We start from the raw sequence: 19695 nt of genomic DNA, 5'->3' as shown, positions 1-19695 counted from the left end.
TCAGTATTACAGCGTGATTAAAATGTAAAGGCAATGTTCCCGCACTAGAGAATGCATTCAAGGTAAATGCTGCAAATGTCAGCTCAATCGGAAATGACCTTTACATTTCTATTGCGCAATCTGTAATGCTTCTAATATGTATATTTAGTCAGTCCAAAAGCAAAAAAAAACCAGCTTAGACACTTAACCCACACGGGCGTATTCTTTACACTTTGCCCTTATCCTCCACTGCTCAGTTGGACCATTTCCCTTGCCTTTCTGTTAAATGACTCTAGGCTGTCATAGTGCATAAAATGTGTCCCAGACGGATTAGCACAGAGGAGCAGAAACAGAGTAGCACAGGGACATCATTTGGGTTTGTTGCTCCATCTGCTGTGAAGAGAGAAGGGATAGGTGGGGTGGGGGTGACCTAATTCAGGGACAGTGCATTACAGTATTGTAGCTACATGAGGCATTACAGCACCATGTGACCTCTTTAGTCCTGCATACATAAGATCCAGGGCATTTTATATACAGACAGAAATAAGTTGAACTTCTTGGCACCAAGGTTGGCGTTGTGTAGTAATGTTCATACACTGTCGTTACCAAAGTGAACCAAGACAAGGTGATTAGAAATATATACTAACCTTTATTTCAAGTCAAGGCAAACATGCAGGCACACACATTCAAACATAAATACCACAACCAGTACAAATTATCCTTTGAATTAATCATTTGCATTCAACATTGCCTGCAGGCTATTGCACATTTTCACTTTGAAATGTTGTAACATTAACTTAATTTCAGCTTCCGCAACGTGTTTCTTCAAAGCAGTTACTATAATTCAGGTTTATAAAACCAAATCCCGTTGCGATATGAGTACTCCAACGTTTAAGTTCATGTATCCCTCATTTAGTTAGGGATAACAAAGAAAAATGTATATCTGTCATTTAATTTCCAAATCTCCTTTACAAAACAATGTCAATTGAAAAGGTGAAGTGCAGGAATTGTAAAACAAAATCTATCAAAAGGCAAAATTGTGGATTGCTCAATGTGGTAGTAAGGCACAGCTGGTGATAATTTCACATTGCAGGTGCAAAGAGCATTGAACACCTTGATACGGGTCTGTTATTTTGGTTGTCATCATGACCCTGCCCCAGAGGTCCCCACTTCCTGTCTGTGGGGTCAGCTGTTGCAGGAGGTCAAGGAAGAGCTCTACACGTCTGAGGAGTGGAGCAGTCTTCAGCATGAAGTAGCTTAGAGTAACCATTCTTATAGGTCTTCAGAAGCTCCTCGACCTTATTTCTATTGTTTTTAATCAAAGCTATGCTTAAAGGGATAGTGAGAGATTTAGTAAATTAAGACATTTTCCACTTAACCAGAGTCAGATTAACTCATTTATACCATTTGTATGTCTATGTGTGCAGTTTGAATGAAGTTGCTAACTAAGGTCAACACAATTGATAACTAACATTAACACAGCGACTGGAAGAATTCTAGCTGTACCTGAAGATTTCCAGTCATTGCTCTAATGCTAGTTAGCAATGGCTCACGATACTACCTTCAAAGCTGCATGCAGAGACATACAAATGTTGTATTAATAAGGCGTACAGCAGTCAACGTCAACAGTGAAGAGGAAACTCCGGGATGCTGGCCTTCCAGGCAGAGTTCCTCTGCCCATCTTAATCTTTTATTGGCCAGTCTGAGATATGGCTTTTTCTTTGCAACTCTGCCTAGAAGGCCAGCATCCCGGAGTCGCATCTTCACTATTGACGTTGAGACTGTTTTTTTGCGGGTACTATTTAACCACTCTGAAGTTTCTAAAACTGTTTGAATGATGTCTGTGAGTATAACAGAACTCATATCGCAGGCAAAAATCCAAACAGGAAGTGGGACATCTGAGGTTTGTAGTTTTTCAAAGCTTGGCCTACCGAATACACATTGAGATATGGATAAAGTTGTACTTCCTACGGCTTCCACTAGATGTCAACCGTCTTTAGAAATTTGAATGAGGATTCTACTATAAAGGAGGGTCTAATGAGACCTCTGAGTCAGTGGTCTCATGAGAGTGCCATAAATATATTAGCATCTGGGACAGAGTAGGAGGCAGGTCACTCTGGGCACGCTATTCATCCAAAAGTGAAAATACTGCCCCCTATCCCAAAAGAGTTTAAGGAGAAGTTTATCTAAAGTTCCATGCATAACATGTGTATTTTCAACAACATTTATAATGAGTATTTCTGTAAATTGATGTGGCTCTCCGCAAAATCACCATATGTTTTGGAAGCAAAACATTACTGAACATAACACGCCAATGTAAAATTAGATTTTTGGATATAAATATTCACTTTATCGAACAAAACATACATGTATTGTGTAACATGAAGTCCTATGAGTGTCATCTGATGAAGATCAAAGGTTTGTGATTAATTTGTGTTTTTTGTGACTCCTCTCTTTGGCTGAAAAAATGGCTGCTTTCTCTGTGACTTGGTGGTGACCTAAAATAATCGTTTGTGGAGCTTTCGCTGTAAAGCATTTTGGAAATCAGACACTGTGGCTAGATTAACGAGAATTTTATCTTTAAAACGGTGTCAAATAATTGTATGTTTGAGAAATTTGATTTATGAGATTTCTGTTGATTTGCATTTGGCACCCTGCAATTAAATTGGCTGTTGGTGAGGGGTTCCGTTAGTTCCCAGACAGGTTAATGAAGCTGCCAGTTGAGGACTTGTGAGGCGTCGGTTTCTCAAACTAGACACTAATGTACTTGTCCTCTTGCTCAGTTGTGCACCGGGGCCTCCCACTCCTCTTTCTATTCTGGTTAGAGCCAGTTTGCACTGTTCTGTGAAGGGAGTAGTACACAGTGTTGTACCAGATCTTCAGTTTCTTTGCAATTTCTCACATGGAATAGCCTTCATTTCTCAGAACACAAATAGACGAATGAGTTTCAGAAGAAAGGTCTTTGTTTCTGGCCATTTTGAGCCTGTAATCGAACCCACACATGCTGATGCTCCAGATACTCAACTAGTCTAAAGAAGGTCAGTTTTATTGCTTCTTTAATAAGAACAACAGATTTCAACTGTGCTAACATAATTGCAAAAGGGGTTTTCTAATGATCAATTAGACTTTTAAAATGATAAACTAGCTAACACAACGTGTCATTGTAACACAGATGTGATGGTTGCTGATAATAGGCCTCTGGACGCCTATGAAGATACTCCATTAAAAAAAAATCAGCCGTTTCTAGCTACAATAATAATTTACAACATTAACAATGTCTACAATGTACTTCTGATCAATTTGATGCCATTTTAATGGACAAAAAAAATGTTTTTTTTTCCCAAAAACATGGACATTTCTAAGTGACCCCAAACTCTTAAACGGTAGTGTATATACAGTACAAAATCCATTTGTACGTGTGTATAGAGCGTATGCTATCGTGTGTATGTGTGTGTGTGTAAATGCATCTAATTTTACTGCTTGCATGAGTTACTTGATGTGGAATAGAGTTCCATGTAGTCATGGATTTATTTAGTACTGTGCGCCTCTCATAGTCTGTTCTGGACTTGGGGACTGTGAAGAGACCTCGTGGCATGTCTTGTGGGGTATGCTTGGGTGTCCGAGCTGTTCACCAGTAGTTCAAACAGACAGCTCGGTGCATTCAACATGTCAATAACTCTCATAAATACAAGCAGTGATGAAGTCAAAACTCTCCTCCACTTTGAACCAGGAGAGATTGACATGCATATTATTAATATTAGCTCTCTGTGTACAGCCAAGGGCCAGCCATGCTGCCCTGTTCTGAACCAATTGCAATTTATTTTCCTAAGTTATTTTTTGTGGCACCTGACCACACAACTGAACAGTAGTCCAGGTGCGACAAAACTAGGGCCTGTAGGACCTGCCTTGTTGATAGTGCTGTTAAGAAGGTAGAGCAACACTTTATTATGGACATACTTCTCCCCATCTTAGCTACTGTTGTATCAATATGTTTTGACCATGACAGTTTACAATCCAGGGTAACTCCAACCAGTTTAGTCACCGCAACTTGCTCAATTTCCAAATGATTTATTACAACTTTTAGTTGAAGTTTAGGGTTTAGTGAATGATTTGTCCCAAATAGAGTGCTTGTAGTTTAAAAAATATTTAAGACTAACTTATTCCTTGCCACCCATTCTGGAACTACATGCAACTCTTTGTTAAGTGTTGCAGTCATTTCAGTCGCTGTAGTAGCTGACCTGTATAGTGTTGAGTCATCCTCATACATAGACACAGTGGCTTTCCACAATTCATTAGTAAAGATTGAAAAAAGTAAATGGGCCAAGACAACTTACTTGGGGAATTCCTGATTCTACCTGAATTATGTTGGAGGCTTCCATTAAAGAACACCCTCTGTGTTCTGTTAGACAGGTAACTCTTTATGCACAATATAGCAGGGGGTGTAAAGTCATAACACACGTTTTTCAAGCAGCAGACTATGATCGATAATGTCAAAAGCTGCACTGAAGTTCTAACAAAACAGCCCCCCAATCTTTTCATCATCAATTTCTCTCAGCTAATCATCAGTCATTTGTATTAGTGCTGTGCTTGTTGAATGCCCTTCTCTATAAGCATGCTGAAAGTTGGTCAATTTGTTTACTGTAAAATAGTTAACCGGCTGTTTGGTCGGCTATTTGAGCCAGTAAAGGAAGCTTTACTATTCTTGGGTAGCGGAATTACTTTTGCTTCCCCCCAAGCCTGAGGGCACACACTTTCTAGTAGGCTTAAAGATGTGGCAAAAAGGATGGGCAATATCATCCACTATTATCCCCAGTAATTTTCCATCCAAGTTGTCAGATCCCGGTGGCTTGTCATTGTTGATATACTATTTTTTTCATCTCTTCCACACTGACTTCACAGAATTTGAAATTACAATGCTTGTCTTTCATAATTTGGTCAGAGATACTTGGATGTGTAGTGTCACCATTTGTTGCTGGCATGTTATGCCTAAATTTGCTAATCTTGCCAATTTTTAAAAAATCATTAAAGTAGTTAGCAATATCAGTTGGTTTTGTGATGAATGAGCCATCTTTCCCAGATTTTCATTTAAGGTGCTCCAAAGCTTTTTACTATCATTCATCTTTGTTTCATAGTGTAGTTTCTAATTTTTATTTAGTTTAGTCACATGATTTCTCAATTTGCCAATCGGTTATGCAGCCAGTCTTAATTGCTATATTTTTGCCTCATCCCTCTCAACCATACCATTTTTCAATTCCTCATCAATCCATGGGGATCTAACAGTTTTTACAGTAATTTTCTTAATGGGTGCATGCTTATTAGCAACTGGAATAAGCAATTTCATAAATGTGTCAAGTACAAGTCTGTTTGCTCCTCATTACACACCACAGACATTCATTACATCAATAACATAGGGATCACTACAAAAATTATTGTATGATCTTTTATACACTATATTAGGCCCAGCCTTTGGAACCTTCCTAGATATGGCTATTATATTGTGATCACAACATCCAATGGATCTGGATACTGCTTTCAAGCTCATTTCTGCAGCATTAGTAAAGATGTGATCAGTACATGTTAATGATTTCTTTCCTGTGCTGTTTGTAACTACCCTGGTAGGTTGACTGATAACCTGAACCAGGTTGCAGGCACTGGTTACAGTTTGAAGCTTTCTTAAGTGGGCAGTCAGTATTTTTTTTTTATCACCCATAAAGAAATATACCTATCTGTCACATACATTATCAAGCATTTCAACATCTTATCCAGATACTGACTGTTAGCACTTGGTGATCTATGGCAGCTTCCCAACAGAATTGGCTTAAGGTGAGGCAGATGAACCTGTAGCCATATTACTTCAAAAGTATTTGACATGAGATCCTCTCGTATCTTTACAGGAATGTGGTTCTGAATATAAACAGCAGCACCTCCACCAATGGCATTTCTATATTTTCTGTAAATGTTATAACCTTGGATTGCTACCACTGTATTGATGTGAGTCAAAGGTATTCAAAGATGAAAAAGCCTGGAAGGAGGAGAGATGACTAGAAACGATTTGTTTGGCCGTTTTATGTGTGGATTAATTGTCGGAGTAGAGGTCCTTGTGCATTTCAGGTAAAATAACAACTCAATGCTTATATCCCAGGACAAAATTAGCTAGCAACAGCAAACTAGCTAAATAGGACAAATTAACGTTAGCTAGCAAGTGCAAGCTAACTAGCTAAATTGCCACACATGTTTAATGCTTTTCGACCTGTCCCCAAATTAATGTCATTGGTTCAGGGATTGTTTTGATATTTTAACCTGCGTGTCGTGATCGCGTTTTGGTGTGGGGGGCAAAATAAATTTATGCACGATGGCGCACGCGCGCAGCCGGTTTGGTTTCCGAATTAGGCTGAAAAGATTACGGAAAGTTCAGTATTATGCTTCTACTGGATGATATGTTTAGTCCTGGTTTAGCCCTGCTGGATAAGCTTAATCAGGCCGTGTAGAACCAGTCCTTTCGTCACATTGGTTTGCGCTTCATGGTTGTCATCAGCTTGACCACCTGCAGCAGTAGGAAGGAGAAACTGAGCTCAAAGACACCAATCAACTTCATCGCTTCCTTTGTGTTCAGCCCTGAGGAGATGGGGCCATCTGCACTACTGTCAGGGGGTCCTGTCAACTCTGGGCCATCCGTCTACCAAAAAAAACAAAATAGATAATACTTTGTTTTTTAAATACATTAATGTGGAATTTTAACAGAGGGATGAGGCATGTGAGTAATTGGTGGTTAGAAGTAACCGTAGATTCTCAAACAGAAGGTGCAAACTGAAGGGAATTTCTGCTATCCAAGTTCCAGTTCTAGCTCTAGCTCTATGTTTGTGTCTCCCTCTGTGTGCTCCTGTCAGGGTCTTCAGCATGGCCTAACTGCTCACTCTGAACTGTGAACACGCATTGTTACGCAATGACACCACCTTTCAGAATGCTAAGACGGTTCTGACCTAGCGGGTGTGAGCCTGGCCCTGGCCTGGGTGAGCCTCACTGATTAACCTGCCATGGTGAACTCGGCGAAGGCCACCCTCTCCAGCAGGGGTGCGGAGCAGCTCGCAGGGCTCGTCCTTCAGGCTGAGGGACAGGCGGACCGCATTGCTGTGGCGCAGTTCAGCCAGGCTCCTGTGCTGTTTCCTCAGGTGCTCATCCCCCACCTGGCACAGAGGAGGAAACATAGCAATAACATACTGAAAACCTTAATGCTCTTCTACAGAAAACTTAACCTTTAAATATTTGAAAACATAGTACACATTTTACTCTGGTTAGTGTACATCCTAGGCCAAGTCCTTACTTGGTTGCGGAAACAGCTGTGGTACATGAAGGCCAGACGGTGGTGGATGGTGGCAGCTCTGCACTGGTAGAGGGGCTGGCGGGCCGACTCGGTCTGCAGGTAACAGTACTTCAGAGACTTCAACATGGTCTCCGTCACCTCCTGCTCAATCTGGCAACACACAGGAATGACAGCTTTATTACGAACTACTGTGCTCCTATACACATGGTCAAATAACCATTTGACTTGTGAAAAAACACTAAACACTAAAACTATTTCACCTAGGGCAGCATGTAGAGTTTGTAAGGTTAGTAAACTTAGACATATTCCATTCTGTTCATTCACCTACTATAAATCTCTCCAAGTGTGGCCCATGGCCTCTTACCTGTTCCTGGGCCTTCCTGGACAGAGAGGCAACTTCTTGCAGCAGAGTGGCCAGGCTGAAGTAGGTTGTGGACAGCTCCCAGTTGACCAAGTCCCACATTGCAGGGTGGTTCCCTCTGGTGGCCAAGGACTGCATAGCCCTCAGGTAGGTAGTCTATAGCCTGGAGAGGATCTCTGCTCTAAAGATCTCCGTAAATTTTTTAGAGCACCACATCTTAGTGAAAGCCTAGCGATTTTAAGTTGAATTGTCCTAGTTAAAGCCACCCCCCAAAAAATAAACCTTAGAGATCTCATGCATCAATTTTCAAAATGACACAGAAGTGACTGGCACAAAGATAAGCAGATCGTACTGAGGAAAACTTACCGTGGAAAACAACATGGGTTGGTAGTCATTGAAATCATTATATGTCTACTAAAAAATGATATGGTTGTGGTACCTTATTGTAATAGAGAGCTTCCTCTTGGGAGAACTCTCCTCTGCTCAGGTCTGTAGAGACAGCAGTGGGCCTGGGCAAAGATCCTCATCAGTTTGCCTGTGTTGCACAGCAGCAGAGAGGTGTTGGTGCTGTACTCGATGGCCTCAAAGTTCTTCATGCCCTTCTCAAAGCACGAGAAACTATTCTTCCACATCTCCTGTTCAGCTATAGATACAGACTTGTTCACTGTAAAGGAAGGGGGATTAGAGTGAGGGAGAGGTCTGTATCCTGAACCTTTAACTGGAAGAACGATATCATGTTTGTGAAATATTTCCTATTCATAAATTAATTCAACAACCAACCATTTACAAAATCATCATCCATACCTGATAGGCCAGACTGACTCCCTACCTTCCTTCTTAATTCTGCATGGCAGCAGCCTGGTTCATGTAGAAGACTCCTATCTTGTTGCAAATGTTGCCCGGTCTCTTCAGCACCTGGGCTAGCTGTTCAGGGCCGTGCTCCTTTACCACCTGGAGGTCAGCAGCTCGTAGGCCGCCTCATAACACTTACTGCTCACAAACAGCTAGTACTCTCGGTCCATGGCCAGATCACTGGTCATATTAAAGGCTGGGGGACAGTCACACAGCCAGAATTATCTTTAAAAAATAATAAAATCACTTTTATTTAACCAGGTAGGCCAGTTGTAACAACAATAACGCACTGAATTTATATAGAGGATCGGTAAAGTTTTGACATTGTTAGTGTTTTTTTATGACAGGTTCTTGCTTTTGAAAAGCACTACATTAAAATGGCAAGACCTATACATTCTAAATAATATTTAAACCTTTTGGGTCAATTGTGAACACATTAGGAGGGACGTGTTATATGTTAATCGTTGAAAAGTGTGCGAATGTCTCCTCACCCTGGCAGCTGCTCTCTCTGTGCAGCAACTCCTGGTCCTCCTCCAGGTAGGCACCACGGCTACTTGCATTCCGGGCCAGCAACAGATGGATGTCCCCACACAGAGACAGACACTGGACACGGAACAGTAGGCATCTGCAGAGGGAGGCAGAGAAAGAAATTAAGTAAGAGTGGTAGACAGACACACTGATCGTAGTACCGCAGGGTTAATTTGAGGTAACGCAAGAAAAGTTGAACCCTATTACAACAGGTTGCCTACCTTATCCATCAGTCCAACCTCCGACAGCCACTCTGATCAACGTTGACTACAGCATGCTTAGGTGAGCCGGAGAGGAGACATTGACCGTGGCACTGCAGGGTGAGTTTGATGTAGTGCAGGGACCGGCTGTTCTTCAGCAGGTTAGTGGCAGCGTCTGACAGTATGTAGTAGGCCTTGGGCGCCTTGAAGAAGAGCTGAAGCTTCATACGGTGCTGCCAGGACCCTGGGATCATCCCTGACCGGGACAGATGCTTCAACCAAGAGAAAGAGAGGTTGGGGAACGGAGAGAGACAGAGGGGGAGGGCGGGAGAGATAATGTGATATCTGGTGGTAATATAGATATATAGGAATAGAGTATAAGGAGGAGAAATTTAGGTATTTACTAGGGGCAAATTCACATACAACAAGGAACCTGCTCATTATGGTATAACAACATTCATGATCAATAATGTCATATAGCTGTTCTTCAGAATCTTGATGGGGTCCGTGATGGCAAACCTCTGTCCAGGAGAAGTGTGATCCCTTTCTCTACGGCCTCACTCCCATCCTAGTACTTCAGGGGGATGGGGGTGTTCTGGGTCAGCAGCTGGGAGGTCACTCTCCTTCTTAATGCTGCCATCCACTGCTTTCAGGCACTGCCAATCACATCAAACAGTTAGAGCTCACGGAACATAGCATTTAGTGACAACCATTCCAATAGTAATCACTACAGTAGAGACTCAACTTTAAGACATAGCTGAGGACATGGCGACATCTTTCCTCCTTGTTTTGAGAGACGGGAAATGCATAGATTGGGTGCAATATGGGAAAAGAAAAGGATTAATTCATTGTCAAGATAAAACATCCAAGACTCTAATAGTCACTCCAGGTAGTGACTAGTTTCTGGTTACTGTAGCTATGTCAAGGTTACATATCAACAAGGTCATCCAAACAGAGTAGCTAGCGACAAATGTGTGACACTCACACTGATCTGATGAGTGGACTTGTACTTCTCTAGAACAGACAGCCCCCCACTGATTTGATAATAGCTACAGCTTTGCTATCATCCTGTGGGTCCGAGGTGGTACTGCAGGAGCCATTCTCATGACTGTCCTCTGGTCGATCTTCTTGAGCCTCCTCGTCACTGTAGCTGCCCTCAGAGCCCCCCGCCCACAGCAATGTTCCAATTGTCCCATAATGCTTCCTGTTCTGGCTCTTCTTCAGCATCATGTTGCTAGCCACTCTGCAAGAACAAGAATGCACATTCTACAAAACAGAATGTATAGTCTGGGTAGCCTAGTGGTTAGAGTGTTGGACTAGTAACCGGAAGGTTTCAAGTTCAAACCCCCGAGCTGACAAGGTACAAATCTGTCGTTCTGCCTCTGAACAGGCAGTTAACCCACTGTTCCTAGGCCGTCATTGAAAATAAGCATTTGTTCTTAACTGACTTGCCTAGTTAAATAAAGGTAAAATAAAAAAAAAATTAAAAAATTATTGGGACTAATTTGCCATTAATGCATTGACCGATAACACTGCGCGTTGTGCACTAGTTTCAGGTATACTGTGTTGATACCGTTGCAGGCACCTACTTGTAAAGAAGCATATCCACAGGCAGGGTGAAGGGGTTCTGGCATTTCTCCACTGCTGCTTCCTCACAGAGAGTGATGAGGTCATACAGCTTTACGATGCCACTTCCAATAGCCGAGGAAACACAGAAACAGGCCAATTCGATGAAGTAGGCCGACTACCACATAGTGTTTATTTACCAGGTCAAATCAAATTGTATTTGTCACATACACATGGTTAGCAGATGTTAATGTGAGTGTAGCGAAATGCTTGTGCTTCTAGTTCCGACAATGCAGGTCATTCTCACATGTATTTTGTAAGTCATACAGGAGGTACAGTTAGTGTGTTGTGTTGTCTCCTACCTTTGAAGAGCCAGTTGGTATAGCCCTTTTTGGTGCAGTTAGACTTGAGAAAGAACCAAATGTTCTGAGCAATGTCTTTCACAACCATGGTTGAGAAGGTGGAGTTCTCAAGATCAGGGATGTCCTCTGTTTAGATCATCTCATATTACTGACCAAAGAACAATCAGCACTAACATTAAAATAGTATTAAATTGTGAATAAAGTTACTCATTTGGGCAGTAAAATCAAGACTTATTTACATGGACGATGCTATTGACTTGAAAACACATGATGAGCTCTGGAACATTGCACATCAGATTGTCCAGCCAGTAGTCAATACCTGTGAGAATGTTGATTGGCTTGAGGTTATTCCTAAAAAAATAAAGGACCTTCTAGGTATTTTTTAGGGGAACATTGCTGTGGAACAATAGTAAACCATCTGAACATTTTTATATTGACCAACATGAATAATGGCCATTGTTCCCTGTTTTTCGTGATTCTGGCCTGAGCCGCAGGCTGGGTAGCATCCTTCTCCAAAGATAGGCATGTTGGAGCCCACCAGCATGTGGATGTCCTCAAACATCCACAAGATGTTCCTCACAAAGTCATTCCTCAAACCCTGTCAATCAAGTTGAGGGAAAAAAAGTTGTTTGGATACTTGAATTTAATAGATTTAACTCATTTACAATCAAATAAACAAATGCTAACAAAACAAAATAGAGAAAATACACAGCCTCCTGAGATTGTTGATGAAGTTTCTTTATCACTAGCCGACATGACTGTTCTCCCCTTTGTTGAAAAATGTGGTAAGGTTCTGCTCTTTGGAAGCCACTTGTCCCAATGGATACTTGCTGTCCATGGGAACACTTTCCTGTAAGGAATGGACATACAGTCACAAAGGAAGAAACTGAAACTCAACAAGAGCACAGCAAAACACCAGGTACTGCACCAGGTACTGCACCAGGTACTGCACCAGGTACTGCACCAGGTACTGCACATTTCCATAAAGTGTGGCCTACCTCTGTGTGCTGCGGCCTCCTCCGAGTCTGAAGCAGTGCTGATGAAGGTAACAGGCCAGGAGGGACCAAACTCCTCCGCCCCACACTCCTCATCAGGGTTGTCTGATTCAGGGACAGGCTCTGTGGCTCCATCACCATTTATACTGGCGAAGACATTGAGGAATACAAACATTAGGATTTACTCTGGCTCAAATAAGGTTCTTGTTTCTATTGCAAGTCTTTAACATTGACAAGTAGGTTAGAAGTCCAACCTCAAGTATCTCACTTGTAGTATTTGAACTTGCTTTTTGGTACCAGTGTTCTTTACTCTTCTTGTTCCTCTGTCACTTCTGATCTATTACCCTCTGGTAAATCTCCATTAGCCATGTCCAATCTCCTCTCTGTGACATACAATCAAATGTATTTTTTACAAGCATCGTCAATCATCCAGATATGAGCTTTCTCACATTCTTCATTGACATTTAAACAGGCTTCCTCTCCACTGGCTGTCTAACTGTACCTGAGAAGAACTCATGAAGAGCCAGTTCATCTAGAAGGAGAGTCCTTCCCACACGGTGGACTGCCATACTGACATGGGACTTGCTGTAGGGGATCTTCTTGATGTTCTGAATAGAAAGGAGAATGAGACGCTTAGGTTCACCAAACAGTTTTGATTACCAAACAAGCCAAATACATATTAGCAGAAGCAATAACAATACAACATCCTTAGCTGTTCAGTGGATAGACCTAACTCAGAGTCCTACACCACATCAACATTATACCTAATGGAATCAATTAAATCATAAGCCATCCCCAAACTGGAGCAAGGAGAAAGTACATGTACATGAGCACCTTGCAACAATTCAGTGATGATGCATACCACCAGATATCACATCTCGTTTTGAGGGCTGAATAACCAGTGCTTCACCTGGAGAAAGGCTTGCTCTTGCTGCTAGACCCGAGTACAGAGGTGCCTGCAGGCCCACGTTGGGGACTCTCCCGTAGCCAGTTGGCAGGAGGCAGCTTCAGATCAGTCTTCTCCTGTAGTAGTGCATAGGCGGTGGGTTGAGGGGCAGCAGAGTACTTCACTGCACAGTTCTTTATTTCGTTGTTGCCCGAGGCACATCTCCCGACTCCTTTGACACATGTAAACAAAGGTGGCATTGATGGTAAACTGAGTTCAATTGTCTGTTTAGTCACTGACAACTTGATTCAATATAACAAGTAAATAGTTAAATTATTGTGTAGATATTGTGATGTTAGCTACAACTAACTAAATACATTTAAATATCCTATGTACAGTATGTACAGTTAACTGTCCTGTGCAACGTCATGAAATAACGTGACACTGCAATGCATGCATTAACAGATCGCTAACTGCAGTTCAAAGCTAGCTAGCTGTTGCTTACTTGCCTGCCACTGTCGCCCCCACTGTCATCCACTTTTTCACTTCCACGGTCTGGAGGGACGCCATCCTCTCGGTTCCCAATCCCAGCTGTTGCTGAACTCATGTTCTATCTACAAGCTAGCTCCTGGCCACACAAACGAATGCTGTCCAAGCTGCCTTAAAATGTCAACAACAATTGCAGTCACAAGGTTGCTGCGAATTCACCACCTGCTGCTTAGTAGCTAGCTAACATAACTTTACACACCAAACGACATAACGTTATTTGTTCATGATCAGAACGATATGAAAATTTGCTAACAAATTGAGTTACTGCTTTTACATTTCATCTCTCACTGTTTTTGCAGAACCTTCCAGACGGAATGAACAACACCACTTGCTTTAGCCGTTCTGTCCGCTGCTGTTGACAGACCACACGTTATTGTAAAGCGAGAGAGCTCACAACTTCCGGGTAAAAAAAGCTAAATAAAAGACCGCATTTTCAGGATTATGAATTGAGCCAAACTCCAAATTAAACTATGAAGGGTAAGTGGCTTTTAATATAATACAACAGGATGTGGTAGCTAGCTGTTACATAACTGATATAATTGGATTTGGACAAAGGCGACAAAAACATTTAAAAGAAGAGAGGTTAGGGCTGGACTTTTAGTTTGATATAAGCAGTCGGTTGTGATGTACAGTGAGGGTTTTCAGTTGCTGCTAACTTCACATGTTCAATTATGCTCTGGATATCACACTTCAATCTGGAAGTTAACTTCCAGTGAGTTTACAAAAAAAGGATACAATAAATGACATTTTCTGGATAATTTCTATTCCTTATCTTATGTTCTGATTCTTTATTTTTCTATTCTTTACCCTAATTCCTTATCTTTAGCTTCATGTATTATTTCTTTATTTGCATATTCCTTTTCCCCCAGTTCCCTTTCCTTCAGTTGTATAATTGGAAGGTTAAATAAAACTGCCTTCAAATGAAATAGAAAACGGGGAATAAGGCGGGCTGAATTGTGATGTAACAAACAGAAATAAAATACACTTGTTTTTTTCAAATGGAATACAAATTATTTGTGATTAGTATGTTATTATAGTTACTGTTGTTTGCATTCTTTGTGAGAAGAATGGGAGAAGCAAAAGTATTATAAACCCTGTCCAGGTGGTCATATTTGTGCTGTCTTTACAAAGTTTCAACCTTGTTAAAATGACAAAAGGTGGTAAGAAATACTCATCAATGGAAAAGGATGGCAAATGGGTAAGATTCTGATTACTTTAAATCTTTCACTATTAGCTTATGATGAGCCCATTATAATTGCACTCAACTTTGCAGATACTGACAAATAATGTTATTATAAAGACAGCCCTGTACCTTTTCCTAACAACTTCATGTCCTTCAAAAATGTGCAGTTGGCTCATGCAGGTTTACCAGCAAATGACACCAGTAAACGGGAGACGTGCACCAGCACAGGGTATATGATGTCTCAGAGTGAACCACTACCTCCAGCATCGAGCACAGAGAAGTATCCCAAGATCTTCATCAACACAGAACAGGTTGGCAGAGTGCAATACATTCATGCAGAGAGTGAAACATTACTCAAAAGTATCTACATGGTCTTGGGTTGTTGTGCAATCACCTTAATTTCCATGAAGATGATTACATTTATCCTTTATACAATTGACTAATAATTGTTGGCATAACTATGCCAAAACCTAGGAGAAAATGTGATATATCAATTAACTATTCTCTTTACAGAAAACCATGGGAAGAGTCTATCCATTCTCAGCCCATGATAACCAAGCTGCACTGCAAGATACCATCACTGTATTTGATGATGTAAGCAATATGCCCACTACAAAGAAAACAAAGACGTCATGACTGATGTTGTCAAATCAACACTAAGGTTTTTAATAAGATAATACAACAAAATACAATTGGAAACAATACCGTTTTTCTTATGGTGTTTTTCATAGGGATTAGGCCGCAAGAAGTGCCTGGACGAGCGTAGACAACATAACTCACACTTCTGCCTGTGCCACCATGGAAGTGTGAGTGGCGTGGGGGAGACGAGGGGAGACTTCTCAGCCTATCAGACAGACTACCAGGACCGCCAGGACACAGAGGGCTCCTCCACCAGCAGGCGTTTTCCCAGTAACCATCTTGATAGGTCCACTGTGGCAGCTGCTGCCCAGGCAGGAGAGCACTTTATGTGGTTCGGGAGGCATGATGAGGACCGTCCTGTGCCCCTTGAAGTGCTGGCAGCTACCAACTGCTCCTCCTCATCCAAGCCGTCCAGACACTCCTACCATATCAGGCATTAGATGAATACACCATATTACCCAAATACTCTTCTTTAGGAAATCACAAAGCAACACATCTTGATAGTTCTCCAAGTGCAAATAAAAAAATATGAAACATTGAGATACGGAGATGTTAAATTGTATTATTTATACATTTCTCCTTTTACAGTAAAACTGGGTTCTTAAGGAAAGACAGATCAGACAACCATCCCCTTTGTTCCTCATTAATTAATCACATCCAGATTAATTACGTAATGAAGGGCCATCTATTTTCAAGTACACCATTTGTCACAATTGTGATGTACATAAGACAAAAGAATAAACTGAGGAGACGTTGCAGACTAGTCTCATAGACTAGACGTAACATAGTAAATGTAAATCCGGGACACTCAAATTAGTATTATATGTTATGTTTGGTTTAACAGATGGTTACTTAAGGCAAAAACGAAAGCAGTGTATAACACAAAGGTATTTCAACTGAAAGGTTGAGAGTTCGAATCTCATCATGGACAACTATAGCATTTTAACTAATTAGCAACTTTTCAACTACTTACTAATTTTTTTTAAACGTTGCAACTACCTAGCATGCTACATAACCCTTCCACTAACCCTAACCTCAACCCTTTTAACCTAACTCACTCCTAGCCTAGCTAACGTTAGCCAGCTAGCAAACTTTAGCGACCTAGGGACCTAGCTAGAAGTCGTAACATATTATACATTTTGCAAAATCATAACACATAAGAGGAATCGTAATTCGTAACATATCATAAGAAATGGGTGATGGACATCCACAAATAAATGCATAGCATATGAAACATAACATACACTATATATAGAAAAGTATGTGGACACCCCTTCAAATGAGTGGATTTGTTATTTCAGGCACACCCGTTGACAAGTGTATAAAATCGAGCACACAGCCATGCAATCTCCCTAGACAAACATTGGCAGTAGAATGGCCCTACTGAAGAGCTCTGTGACTTTCAGCGTGGAACCGTCTGTCCTCGGTTGCAACACTCGCTACCGAATTCCAAACTGCCTCTGGAAGCAAAGTCAGCACAAGAACTGTTCTTCGGGAGCTTCATGAAATGGGTTTTCATAGCCGACAAGCCTAAGATCACCAATGCGCAATGCCAAGTGTCGGCTGGAGTGGTATAAAGCTCGCTAACATTGGACACTGGAGGAGTGGAAACACATTCTCTGGAGTGATGAATCACGCTTCACCATCTGGCAGTCTGACTTACCAATCTGGATTTGTTAGATGCCAGGAGAATGCTACCTGTCCGAATTCATAGTGCCATCTGTAAAGTTAGGTGGAGGAGGAATATTGGTATGGGGCTATTTTCTTGGATCGGGCTAGGCCCCTTAGCTCCAGTGAAGGGAAATCTTCACGCTACAGCATACTGTACAATTACATTCTACACAATTCTGTGCTTCCAACTTTGTGGTAACAGTTTGGGGAAGGCCCTTTCCTCTTTCAGCATGACAATGCCCCCATGCACAAAGCGAGGTCTATACAGAAATGGTTTGTCGAGATCAGTGTAGAAGAACTTGACTGTCCTGCGCAGAGCCCTGGCCTCAACCCCATCAAAGACCTTTGAGATGAATTGGAACGCGGATTGCGAGCCAGGCCTAATTGCCCAACATCAGTGACCAACCTCACAAATGCTCTTGTGGCTGTATGGAAGCAAGTCCCCGCAGAAATGTTCCAACATCTAGTGGAAAGCCTTCCCAGAAGTGTAGAGTTAGTTATAACAGCAAAGGGGGGGACCAACTCCATATTAATGCCCATGATTTTGGAATTTTCGATGAGCTGGTGTCCACATACTTTTGGTAATGTAGTGATCATACTGAATAAATCATACGAAATGCTTTGTGACCAGGTTGGACATTAAGGTATTCTATTCCTCTACTGATTAAGATTCACCATGAAAATGCAAGCTTGTTATTTCGAACTTGGTCGAATTGATACTGCTACAATCCAGACAACCTCAGGCACTTACACCAGCTCAATGGCAAACATGATTGAGATGGAAAGTGTGGGTGCGTGCCTGCATGTGGTCTGCTCTGTCTTCAGCACTGCAGTGCACCTACAGAATGTTTTAAGGCTAAATGCACATAGCTCCAGCAGATGGCAGCTATGCGAGTAACGGTTATTTTACTTATCTGTCATGTTGTGCATGACCTCATCAAGAAAGACGTCACCTATAGGGGCCCAGGCTTGGAAAAGAAAAAAGGGAAAGAAATCGGGTTTGAACTTTATGTCAGAGACAGGCAAATTAGAGCATCTGCATGGAAGGGAGCTTGATGATGTCTATTAAACATGCTGCAACATGTTCCAAAGTCTGGCTGATTCCCTTCGGAAACAATCTGTTTCACTGTAATCACTTAAGAGGACATGGCCGACTGTACTGGAACATTGAGAAGAGGCAGGGAGGATTGGGTGTAAGGCAATGAGAACACCTGCTTGGGATGTCTGTATATTCTCTATGTGGGCAAAGAGAGAGAGAGATAGAGGGAGAGAGAGAGAAAGAGAGAGAGAGAAGCGGGCTGTGGAGCAGCTGCTCTCTTTCATTGAGCACTCTCCAGGGAGATTGTTTTTCACAATTTCTTTCTCTCCAGGGTCTTTCTATCTTGCCTGACCTTTACTTCACCGTTAGATCATACAGTATTAAAAATAGATGAATTAGACAATGAACTGACCTTTTGAACCATCCGTTCTCTCACGGTTAGTAGGTTTGCTGCTGGAGACAGTGGATTGACAGAACATGTGTTCAGTAACCACAGGAACAAAGAAAGAGGAAGATAGTAATTTATCTTCCAAGATCGCCCTCTTTTAAAAAAATCTTCCACCCCTATGGAAGACTTATAAAATAACCAAACTTTACAGTGAGGTAAAGAAGGGCAAAGATGGATCCACCTGGATCCGCGATTCATATGCCACTGTCCAATCACCATCAAATATCTTATCTACAGAGACAGTTGCACATCATGAATCAAATCACATTTTATTTGTCACATGCTCCGAATAAAACGGGTGTTGACTTTACTGTGAAATTCTTGCTTATGAGCCCCTTTCAACGATAAAGAGCTGGAGAATAATAATAAAATGAAAAATAGTAGCACCAGAGGAATTAAATACACAAGAATACCAGTACCAGTACCAGGTCAATGTGCAGGGGTACCAGGTATTTGAGGTAGATATGTACATGAATGCAGGCTAAAGTGACTAGGCATCAGGATAGATAATAATAACAGTAAAATAAAGAACAGAGTAGCAGCAGCATATGTGTGTGTGTATGTGTATTTGTGTTCAAATCAAATCAATGTTTATTTGTCACGTGCGCCGAATACAACAGGTATAAACCTTACAGTGAAATGCTTACTTACAGACTCTAACCAATGGAGCGAAGAATAAAAAGGTATGTGTGTGTGTGTGTGTGTGTGTGTGTGTGTGTGTGTGTGTGTGTGTGTGTGTGTGTGTGTGTGTGTGTGTGTGTGTAGGTAAGTAAAATAAATAAAACAACAGTAAAAAGACATTGGGTAGGTAGTCAGGCTTATTGAGTTAGTATGTACATGTAGATATTGTTAAAGTGACTATGCATATATGATGAACAGAGAGCAGCAGAAGCGTAAAAAGAGGGGTTGGCGGGTGGTGGGACACAATGCAGATAGCCCGGTTAGCCAATGTGCAGGAGCACTGGTTGGTCGGGCCAATTTAGGTAGTATGTACATGAATTTATAGTTAAAGTGACTATGCATATAAGATAAACAGAGAGTAGCAGCAGCGTAAAAGAGGGGTTGGGGGGGGCACACAATTCAAATAGTCCGGGTAACCATTTGGTTACCTGTTCA

At 41.5% G+C, this 19695-nt stretch overlaps 2 protein-coding genes and 1 pseudogene across 5 annotated transcripts; 1 reads left to right on the top strand and 2 right to left on the bottom strand.

Annotated features, from left to right (window-relative positions):
• Positions 1 to 5982: 5982 nt before the first annotated feature.
• Positions 5983 to 11731, bottom strand: LOC118361269 (erythroid differentiation-related factor 1-like; annotated as a pseudogene).
• A 63-nt stretch (positions 11732 to 11794) lies between these two features.
• Positions 11795 to 13994, bottom strand: LOC118400065 (erythroid differentiation-related factor 1-like). 4 transcript variants are annotated; one of them, XR_004828960.2, is made up of 7 exons: positions 13874 to 13994; positions 13556 to 13710; positions 13075 to 13282; positions 12667 to 12772; positions 12419 to 12547; positions 12168 to 12310; positions 11795 to 12019 (listed from the first exon to the last, which is right to left on the bottom strand). XR_004828960.2 is itself a non-coding variant. In XM_035796454.2 (4 exons), the coding sequence occupies exons 1-3, from the start codon at positions 13618 to 13620 to the stop codon at positions 12697 to 12699; spliced, it is 345 nt and encodes a 114-aa protein (XP_035652347.1). In that variant the 5' UTR covers positions 13621 to 13979; the 3' UTR covers positions 12317 to 12547; positions 12667 to 12696. The 4 variants fall into 4 exon arrangements, 1 of the variants encoding a protein (XP_035652347.1); XR_004828958.2 differs by having other exon boundaries at positions 13556 to 13981; XR_004828959.2 differs by having other exon boundaries at positions 12433 to 12547; positions 13556 to 13981.
• An 887-nt stretch (positions 13995 to 14881) lies between these two features.
• On the top strand, positions 14882 to 15892 carry tex36 (testis expressed 36). Its single transcript, XM_035741899.2, has 3 exons — positions 14882 to 15093; positions 15296 to 15376; positions 15514 to 15892. Exons 1-3 carry the CDS (start codon positions 14929 to 14931, stop codon positions 15859 to 15861), a joined length of 594 nt encoding a protein of 197 aa, XP_035597792.2. The 5' UTR covers positions 14882 to 14928; the 3' UTR covers positions 15862 to 15892.
• Positions 15893 to 19695: the final 3803 nt, after the last annotated feature.

The sequence above is a fragment of the Oncorhynchus keta genome, chromosome 2, assembly GCF_023373465.1.
Source record: "Oncorhynchus keta strain PuntledgeMale-10-30-2019 chromosome 2, Oket_V2, whole genome shotgun sequence".
Classification (NCBI taxonomy): domain Eukaryota; kingdom Metazoa; phylum Chordata; class Actinopteri; order Salmoniformes; family Salmonidae; genus Oncorhynchus; species Oncorhynchus keta.
Note: the sequence above shows the minus strand (reverse complement) of the source record. Positions and strands in the feature narration are given on the sequence as shown.